The sequence below is a fragment of the Echinops telfairi genome, unplaced genomic scaffold (assembly GCF_000313985.2).
Source record: "Echinops telfairi isolate 266 unplaced genomic scaffold, ASM31398v2 ScPeMD7_7412;HRSCAF=8450, whole genome shotgun sequence".
Classification (NCBI taxonomy): domain Eukaryota; kingdom Metazoa; phylum Chordata; class Mammalia; order Afrosoricida; family Tenrecidae; genus Echinops; species Echinops telfairi.
In genome coordinates, this window is record NW_022111312.1 from 18,026,601 (window position 1) to 18,035,707 (window position 9,107).

The window sequence follows — 9,107 nt, forward strand, 5'->3', positions numbered from 1 at the left end:
AACAGAAAGGTGGGTGCTTCCACCCCAGTGAGCGGTGCCATGGAGCAAAGGCCAGGTGATCTGCCCCTGTAAAGATGGCAGCCGAGAACACCGAGGGAGCAGTCCCCTCTGTCACACGTGGGTGGCCAGGCAGCAGTGGCGGAGATGCCGAGCGGTGCCGTCTGTGTGTAGATGGAAGAATTGCAGGGCCACATCAACCCCTCAGCCTTTCCCTCCTGCGTGGTTTCTTTTCCCAGAACTATGGGGTCTGGTGGGCCGGGTCTGGGGGACAAGTGCAGCTGCTGGTGGACACAGAGTCGAGAGGCTGAAAGCGGACCCTTGGCTGGGGGTGTGGGATGGGGGTGGGGGGCAACGGAGCCTGGTGGCAGTGGTGTCAGCAGGGGTCCAGCTGGCCTAGGGCGCTCAGGCATCAACTAGGCTGACGGGGTTCAGTCCAGCGCCCCATCTTGGAGGGCTGAACACTCACAGCTGCCCCTGACACAGGGCACCCCGACCACGCTCATGGCCCCGCCCACAGTGGGCAGGACCCATGTCCACTCAGGCCGAGGGTCCAGGTGGGGACCCTGCAGCAGGAGACTGTGGGCGGGACGAGGGGGTAGATTGCTCACCTTGTTCAGTCACCACATGGAGCAGTCTGTCAGGACCCCGAAGGGCAGCTCACATCCAGCCTCTAAAAGCCCCCAGGCCCCAAGGAGAATCTCCTAGCAAGTTCCTGACAAGGTGGGGCAGGGACAGAGGTGCTGATCCTCTTCCAAATGACCTGTAGCAGTGACACAGCCACAGATCCCGGGGGTAGGGACAGCCAGGAAAAATGCTGGCCAGGGCTTGACAGGCTTCTCGTGGTCCCTTATCCAGGAAGCCCTGGGGGGTAGTGGGTTAAACCTCAAAGCCACAGTTTAAACCTGCAGCCACCTGGCCGGAGAAAGACGAGGCAGCCTGCACCTGTGCAGGCTCACAGATTTGGGAAGTGCGGCGTGAGGGTCCCACCGGGTTGCCGTGTGTCTGCGTGGACGGGCGGCGGTAGGTTTTTTTGTGGACGCGCTCTCGCGCACGGAGCTGTGTGCTTGGCTGCCTGTCGCCCGTCCGAGATGAGACTGAGCAGAGCTGTGTGCTCTCGCATGTCCTGGCTCAGTCAGTCCAGACTTGTGCCAACCCAGGCGCCACACCACCCGCGTGGCCCAGCCCCGCGCCACCCTCACGGCTGCTGCTCTGCCTGCTCAGGCCTGTGGTCTGAGCGCCGTCTCCCCGGGGACTCGTGCTCCAGCCCTGTGTCAGACGCACTCTGTTGTCGGCCCCTGGGGCTCTCCTTAGCTGGCTCCTAGAGGCAGATAGCCAGACCTTTCTTCCTCGTCTTTCTTGAGCGTGGAAGCCCTGCCAAAACCTCTCTGCGTGAGGAACCCTGCTGGGATTTTAAATTTCCGTGGCCTAGCTTCCAGCGTCAAAGCAACAGGCAGCCCACCACTGTACGGGGGAGCTTCAAACCGTTTGTGGAGAGAGCCCCTTTTCCCTCAGCAAGCGTGGGCATGTGGTGGAGGTTTCCTGTCGCTCGTATAGGCAGATGCCTGGGGCCTGGAGCCAACTCTGAAGAAGCCTGTGTGTTGGGGGCCAGGCAGCCCCTCACCGCCTCCTACGACTTCGCCCTGGCAGGTCAACATCGGCATCCTGGTCGCTGTGACCCGTGTCATCTCTCAGATCAGCACCGACAACTACAAGATCCACGGGGACCCCAACGCCTTCAAGTGAGTGGTCTTGCTGGCGGCCAGCCACTCCCCTCCCCCAGAGGGTCCTCCTGAGGGACATGGCCTGTGCCGGCTCCCAGGACATGCTCTGGGCCTGACCTTAGTGCTGCACAGTGTAGAGGGGGGGGTCTACCAGGCTGCCCGCAGGGGATCAGCAGCAGACTGCCACCCTTACCCTGGGGCAACGAGAGCTCCTTCCTCCTGTCTCCCTAACCGACGGGTGTCAGGCCGTCAGGGCCCACCAGCGATGGCAAGAGGGATGTCTCCACCCAGGGACCCATGAGGCCCCGGGTGTCAAGGGGCTGTCTTGACAGTCACATAGGACAGTCCACCCACGCCCTGGGGCCACATCGTGCCCGGCCGCCCCTTCCCTTCCTGATGCTCTGGCCCAGCACTGCTCCTCCTCTGCCCCGTCACAGTGCGGGAGCCCACCGGTTCCCTGGACCTGAGTCCCGGTGCCTCATTGGCACCCCAACAACTAGGCCAGGGCATGAGTGCTCCTTACCATGACCGGGGTGCTGGGTGTGAAGAGGGGCATGGACACAGGCTGAGGACACACGGGCAGCCTCTTGGATGCCTGTGGATGGCACACGGACCGGGATCTCAAGGCTGGGCTGGGTGAGCAGGGAGGGTCTGCGGCGGGGGGCGGGCAGGCCCATGAAAATGTTGCCGTGGACGGTCATTTCCAGGGAGCAGAGCTTCACTAAAATATTCAGAGTGCAGTGGTTTCCAAAGGGCAGGCGGGCTGGCAGGATGTAAGTGACTAGTTACAGTCTGTCTCTTCTGGTCTGTCAGGACAGACAGTAAATATGTCTGCGGCCGAATCGATGAGGCCATTATTTCCTGATGAATTCCAAACTCAGGGTATTAAGCCGGTGCTCAGGCACAGCCCTTGGGGCTTGTCACCGCTGGGGAGGGCTTTCAGGGGCCGGAGCTGGGACAGGGGTCTGTCCATCTCTCTCCTTTCCCTTGGGGGCAAGGCAGTGGGTGCAGGAGACCCCATGGACCTCAGCCAGGACCCCTGTCCCTCCTGTCTGACCCCGGAACACCCAAGGTCATGTTGCACAGCAAGGGGGTCCAGTGCATCAGCCGTCCCCAGCAGCAGCTCTCCCTCCCAGGGAACAGCGTGCTTTGTGCCCCCACCTCTGTGCCTGCCCTGCAGCTGCCCCTCAGCACCCGCAGGCACCTCCCACCCAAGTAGGGACTGGCTTCTGTGCAGGCCTCCCATGGGGGCACAAGAGGGGCCACGCCCCAGGCCCCCAGCCCCCAAGTGCTCTCGACAGTCCTGTCCTCGCAGAGCTGCCATGTGTCAGAGCAGCGGGGCTGAAGGACTCCGAGGGTCTCCTTCCTGAGTGGCGAGTGGCGTTGCGGGGCCCAGAGGGTCGCTGAGAGTCACAGCCCCTGGCCGACCTGGGCGACAGTTGGGGCTCACTGTCTGAGGTCCCTGGGGTCGGAGAGGAGTGACCCAGCGTGCCCCTGACTGCATGCCCCTGCCCCGCACCTCCGCGCACCGTGCCTCCCTCTCCCAGGCTGACAGCGAAGGCAGTGGCAGTGCTCCTGCCGATCCTGGGCACTTCGTGGGTCTTCGGGGTGCTCGCCGTCAACAAGCAGGCCCTGCTCTTCCAGTACATATTCGCCATCCTCAACTCCTTACAGGTATGTGTCCTTGGCTCCCCAGGGCCCTGAGCCCATGGGGTTCCCCAGCTAGGGCAAAGCAGCAGGGAGAACTGGGTGGCAAGGTGCTGGGAGGCCCTGGTATATGGGTGGTGGGGGAAGGAACTTCTTGGAGAGACCAGAGGCTTGTGGTGCTGAGGCCCAGCCCCGAGGCGGGAGGGGAACCCTCCTGAGCACTGCCCTTGCCCCGTTGGCCAGGCCCCCGATGGTGCACTGTCCACTTGGAGGCTGTGTGTATCATTGACACTGCAGGGGCCGGTGCTCCCGACTGGAGGCTCCCTCCTCCCCCACCCAGGGTGCTCTTGCTTGAGAAGCTGCCCTGGAGCCCAAATATGCGTGATGCTTAGGCCTCTCCACGCTCACCAAGACACCATATGGTCTCTGTCCCTGCCTGCCTCCTGTGAGCCTGCGGCTCCCACCTGCTTCTACCTGTCCTCTGAGCAGTGTGCACACTGTCACTGCCTGCTGCACCTGGAGCAGGTGACAGGGTCCAAAACCGAAAGTCCCAGTTTCTCTGCCCCTGGGCCCATGAGGGCTCGTGCCCCTGAGCCACACAGACTAGGGAATGGCCTTTGGAATATTCTAGAGCTGTGTTCTCCTCTCCTAGGGCCTCTTCATCTTCCTGTTCCACTGCCTGCTGAACTCAGAGGTACAGTCACACCGTCTGGGGAGGGGGGGAAGGCGGGCGGGGGTGTTTGTCCAAACCAGCACATGCCATGGTCACTGGGCACATTCTGACCAAGGACATCCGGATCCGGTGGTGCTGTGTGGATGTGTTTGGATTTGGTGGTGCTGTGTGAGTGTGGTTGTGCTTGGTGGTGCTATGTGAATGTGGTTGTGCTCAGTGGTGCTGTGTGGGTGTGGTTGTGCTCAGTGGTGCTGTGTGGGTGTGGTTGGATCCGGTGGTGCTGTGTGAGTGTGGTTGTGCTTGGTGGTGCTATGTGAATGTGGTTGTGCTCAGTGGTGCTGTGTGGGTGTGGTTGGATTCGGTGGTGCTGTGTGAGTGTGGTTGCATTCGGTGGTGTTGTGTGAGTGTGGTTGTGCTCAGCTATGTGAGTGTGGTTGTACTTGGTGGTGCTGTGTGGGTCTGGTTGTGCTCAGTGGTGCTGTGTGAGTATAGTTATGCTTGGTGGTGCTGTGTGAGTGTGGTTGTGTGGTGGTGATGCTGTGTGTGTGGTTGTACTCGGTGGTGCTGTGTGAGTGTGGTTGGATTCAGTGGTGCTCTGTGTGTGGTTGTGCTCGGTGGTGCTGTATGAGTGTGGTTAGATTCAGTGGTGCTGTATGTATGAGTGTGGTTAGATTCAGTGGTGCTATGTGAGTGTGGTTGGATTCAGTGGTGCTGTGTGAGTATGGTTTTCCTTGGTGGTGCTGTGTGGGTGTGGTTAGATTTGGTGGTGCTATGTGAGTGTGGTTGGATTCGGTGGTGCTGTGTGAGAGTGGTTGTACTCAGTGGTGCTGTGTGAGTGTGGTTGTACTTGGTGGTGCTGTGTGAGTGTGGATTCGGTGGTGCTGTGTTGGTGGTTGTACTCGTGGTGCAGTGTGAATGTGGTTGGATTCAGTGATGCTTTGTGAGTGTGGTTGTACTTGGCGATGCTGTGTGAGTGATCAGGCTGTGGTAACCCCAGACTGGCTGTAGTTAGCCACTCTATGGGTGCCAGACACATGGCTGACCTCGGGGTGACTGGAGTCAGCTCTGCTGTGTCAGTGATCAGACCATGCTGACCGTGGGCTGGCTGGAGTCGGCCCTGCTTACCGTGGGCTGGCTGGAGTTAGCTGTGCTCTCTCTGGCACTGGGCCATGCTGAGCAGTGTCTGGCCAGTCTCCTTCTCGGATATTAACAGGCTGGTCTGCAGAGATGGTGGGAGGACTGAGCAGGGGTCCCTCGGATGGGCTGCCCTCTGTCTATCAGGTGCAGCAGAAGCAGGCCCGGTGCCCGGTGCTCTGGCCAGCGTGGCACTGGGGAAGGTGCGGTCACTCAGGATCTGCCCAGCCTGGAGGACCATATGGGCCAACCCAGGGAAGGGATGACTCTGAGACCACCCAGCACAGGCGGGCGCCCCCAATACTTGGGGGGTGGGGGCAGCAGTGCAGGGAGCCCTGATGGGCAGAGAAGGGAGAGGACACACTTGTGTGTGGCCAAGGACAGTGTGGGTAACAGAGCCCCAGGGCTGGAGATAGCAGGTAGCCACAGGCCACTGTTATCTGAGCCAGCAGACTCTGGGCGCTGGGTGGCATGAGGGTGTCTGTAGTGAGTAAATGCACGACAGTGACTGCACGTGAGTCAGCGATGTGACCCCCACCCTCTGACAGACCCACCACGCTGCCAGGCCCTCCCTCCCCTGCCCAGGTCTCCCCAAGAATCACTGGTGTCCATTTAGCGGCCCCTAGGATCCTGACTTGTGGGCTGACTGGTGGCACCAGCAGGATGCCTCCCAAGGTCGTCCTAAGGTGGCACCGGACGTCTGTCCCACGGCCACACTAACCTGTCTTGTGCCCCTGCCACACCTGTGCATGGCCACGTGGCTGTTTGCAGCATCTGGCTGCTGTGGCCCATACCTCTCTAACCCTGGGGAGACTGAGGAGGGGGGTGCTGGGCCACACAGATGTTGTGTGGTCAACCATCTGTCTGTGGGTGGCCACGTGGCTATTTGCAGCGTCTGGCTGCCGTGGCCTGTGCCCTGCGGACACCAGGGGACAGGTCCTGTCTTTGTCTGACTTCACACCGAGGTGCAGGCGCTTGTAGAGCAGCTGGACCTGTGAGTTTGTCTGCAGGGCGGGGCAGCTACCAAGGAGGAAGCGCGGACAGCTCAACTCACCCGTGTGTGCGGGGCTGCTGGGCACGGCCCGTGTCCTACAGCCTGGCAGCAGGGCCATGGGGGAACGGATGCTGGACAGAGGACCATGAGGACTGTCAGTCTATACATAGGTGCCAGGCCAGATGGGAGGTGGGGCAGGCAGGCAGGGCTGCAGCCCACGAGGGTAGTCCATGCTCAGCAGGGTGCCTAGTCCCACCTGGTCCTTGCTCTGGGCCTGTCACCTCGCCCTGCCACCCTTGCTGTTGCTGATGGCTGCACCCCGTCACCCCAGAACAGCCATTTCTGCCACACGAGCCAGCGCCGGCCAGCCAGTGGTCCAGGCCTGGGCTCACAGCCCCTCCCTTTGGGGGCAGAATAGGGGAGACTTTGGCCCCATTCCTGGCCAGCTCAGCTCAACCCCAGCTGCCACCCATCTGCGGGGGAGGGTGTGTCGCGTAGTGCTGAGCAATCTCAGGGGGAAAGCACCCGGCCCCCACCTTCTAGACCATCAGCCCGGAGGAAGCCGCAAGAGCGTTACAGGCCAACCTCTCACCTCGGGCCCAAGCTCGGAACTCGGAGGCTGGGGTCACCACAGGGTGGGCGGTGCTGCCCACTGAGGTTACGACTGGCCCTTGGGAGCTGAGCTGCAGCCTTCTCTCAAAGGTACGAGCGGCCTTCAAGCACAAAACCAAGATCTGGTCCCTGTCTGGCAGCTCCACCCGCAGCACCCACATGAAGCCCTCCAGCTCAGACAACGTGAGTGGCTCCTCCCTCCTGCACCCTGCGTCCTGTGGGTGGACCCCCCCGCCTCACGGGGCAGGGCTAGTGCCTGAGGGCAGGATGGAAGTGGCTTTGGGAGCTGGCAGGTCTGGTCTGTGCTTCACGCTGACGCATGCCTGAAGTCTTCATGTGCGCAGGGCTGGGACCACCCGCGGCACATCCCCAGGGGCAGAGTCTCTGGTGCTGACCAGGAGGTGGAGACCATGGGGGACCCAGAAGTCCCAGCACAGCCCTGGCTCAGGAGATGTGTCCTCCCATCACCGACACCTGAGAAATCAAGTTCCCTCCCTGCCTCTCCCTCCTGTCCTCCAGGCCAGGCAGAGCCCCTTGGGAGTCACACGCTCTTCCTGCAGGGCTGCCTCTGATGTGCCTCTCAGGTCCTCTTGTGGCCCCTCAGGAAGCCTTCCTGCCCCGCACTGAAGGGCACCCACCCTCCCGCATCCCCTCCCCCCAGCCACTCCCCCCCACTGGAACGAGAGGCTGAGGGATCCAGGCTCTGCAGGCTTTGGTCCCACTAACCCCGGGGCCCATGACAGAGCTCAGCGCAGGGTGTGAGAGAGGTCATGGGCGGATGGAAAGATGAGCCCAGGAAGGAACACACGCATGCATGAGTGAGCAGCTGGGCGGTGAGAGAACGGGGCACGGCCCCTGGATAGTGAGGGCCTTGATGGGCAGGGGACGGACGAATGACCCCATGGATCTCTCCAGGAGTGGGTGGTCAGATGGAGGAGGGGTTAATTAGCAGAGGGGTCACTGACGAATGATTGGCAAGGTGTGACCAGCTGGGTAGTGGAATGAGCACATTGATAGAGATGGTTCGATGGATGAACATATGGATGCTCATCCATCCAGTGGACAGATGGGGGACGGGTAGGATGAGCAGTTAGGTAGAAAAATGAATGAGTGAATGACCAGATGGATGGACGGATGAAAGGATAGACAGATGAATGGGTGGGCAGACAGACGGATGGATGGATGGATGGATGGATGGACGGATGAGTGAATTATGGCAGACCACACAGGGGCAGGTGTCTGCACCCAGAGCAGGAGCAGAAGCAGGAAATGGGACGAGGGGAGACTTTGCTTGCAGGAAGCACCCCTCGTCCCTTCCTGGGCTCTGACCTCAGAGTGCTGCCCTTACCCTGCCCCTCTACCATTTTCAGATGAATGGGGTTCGGCCGGCTACAGCCTCCTCGAAGCTCAGCCCCTGGGACAAGAGCAGCCTGTCCACCCACCGAGTGGACCTGTCTGCCGTGTGAGAGGGCTGGAGACTGCCCGACCTCCAGGTGCCCCACACACTCACTCTCCCTTCTTGGGGTCCTGGGACAGCGTCACCCGTGACCACCTGTGGGCATCCACGATTCAGATGGCCACTGACTCAGGAGCTGTGTGGCCAGGTGGGGCCACTGTGGGACATAGCTGAGGACTGCAGGTAGCCGCTGCAAGCCGCACCTCCCACACCTGGCCACGTCAGGCACGTACCGGCCCAGGACTCTTAAGCACTGGAGGGACCTGAACACGGAGCACAAGGTGGCCAGCAAGGGTGGCTGAGGCCCCCACGCCCCAAAGGCCCCACTGAGTCAGCCAGGGGGAAAGTGTGGAGAGTATGGGGGGGCCAGATAAGGGGCTTAGATCTGCTGGGTCCACCCCAGTCTCCCCAAACCAGTCCCCCCACGCCCCTCTGACTGGGTCCCCATCAGTGAGTGGACACCTGGACCCTAAGAGGAACCTCCCTGCCCCTACCAGTGCCTTTGACCCCAGGCCAACACCTCTCTTGGAACCCCCAGCTGACTGCCTCCTGGTCTGGCCCCTCCCCAGAAGCCAGGGGGCAGGGCCCCGTCTCTGTTCAGGGCTCACACGCTGGGCTGTGCAGCCAAGTCACCAGCCACTCCTCGTTAGACAGAGGAGGCAGTGTGCCTGCCCCCCCGGGGTGCCCGGCTGGGGGACCCTGTGGGGCCCAGGCACATGCCGTGGGGGACACTTGCTGTGACAGTGGTGTGAGGGACCTTTGTCTTCATCCTGGACCTCATTCCTGTAGAGCACTGAGTGGGTTGCCGCCTGGGCCCTGCGGCCCCCACACCCTTGGCTCTGCCCTCACCAGCTCCGCTCTGGCTGGGAC

At 61.6% G+C, this 9,107-nt stretch overlaps 1 protein-coding gene across 1 annotated transcript in view; it reads left to right on the forward strand.

The window, feature by feature from the left end:
* Positions 1-9,005, forward strand: part of ADGRD1 (adhesion G protein-coupled receptor D1) — an 85,080-nt gene extending 76,075 nt beyond the window's left edge. Inside the window, exons 22-26 of the mRNA XM_004709748.2 lie at positions 1,648-1,739; positions 3,269-3,395; positions 4,021-4,062; positions 6,872-6,964; positions 8,152-9,005. Coding sequence (XP_004709805.1) covers positions 1,648-1,739; positions 3,269-3,395; positions 4,021-4,062; positions 6,872-6,964; positions 8,152-8,247 — 450 coding nt within the window. The 3' untranslated portion in view covers positions 8,248-9,005. The remainder of the gene's footprint in view (positions 1-1,647; positions 1,740-3,268; positions 3,396-4,020; positions 4,063-6,871; positions 6,965-8,151) is intronic.
* Positions 9,006-9,107: the final 102 nt, after the last annotated feature.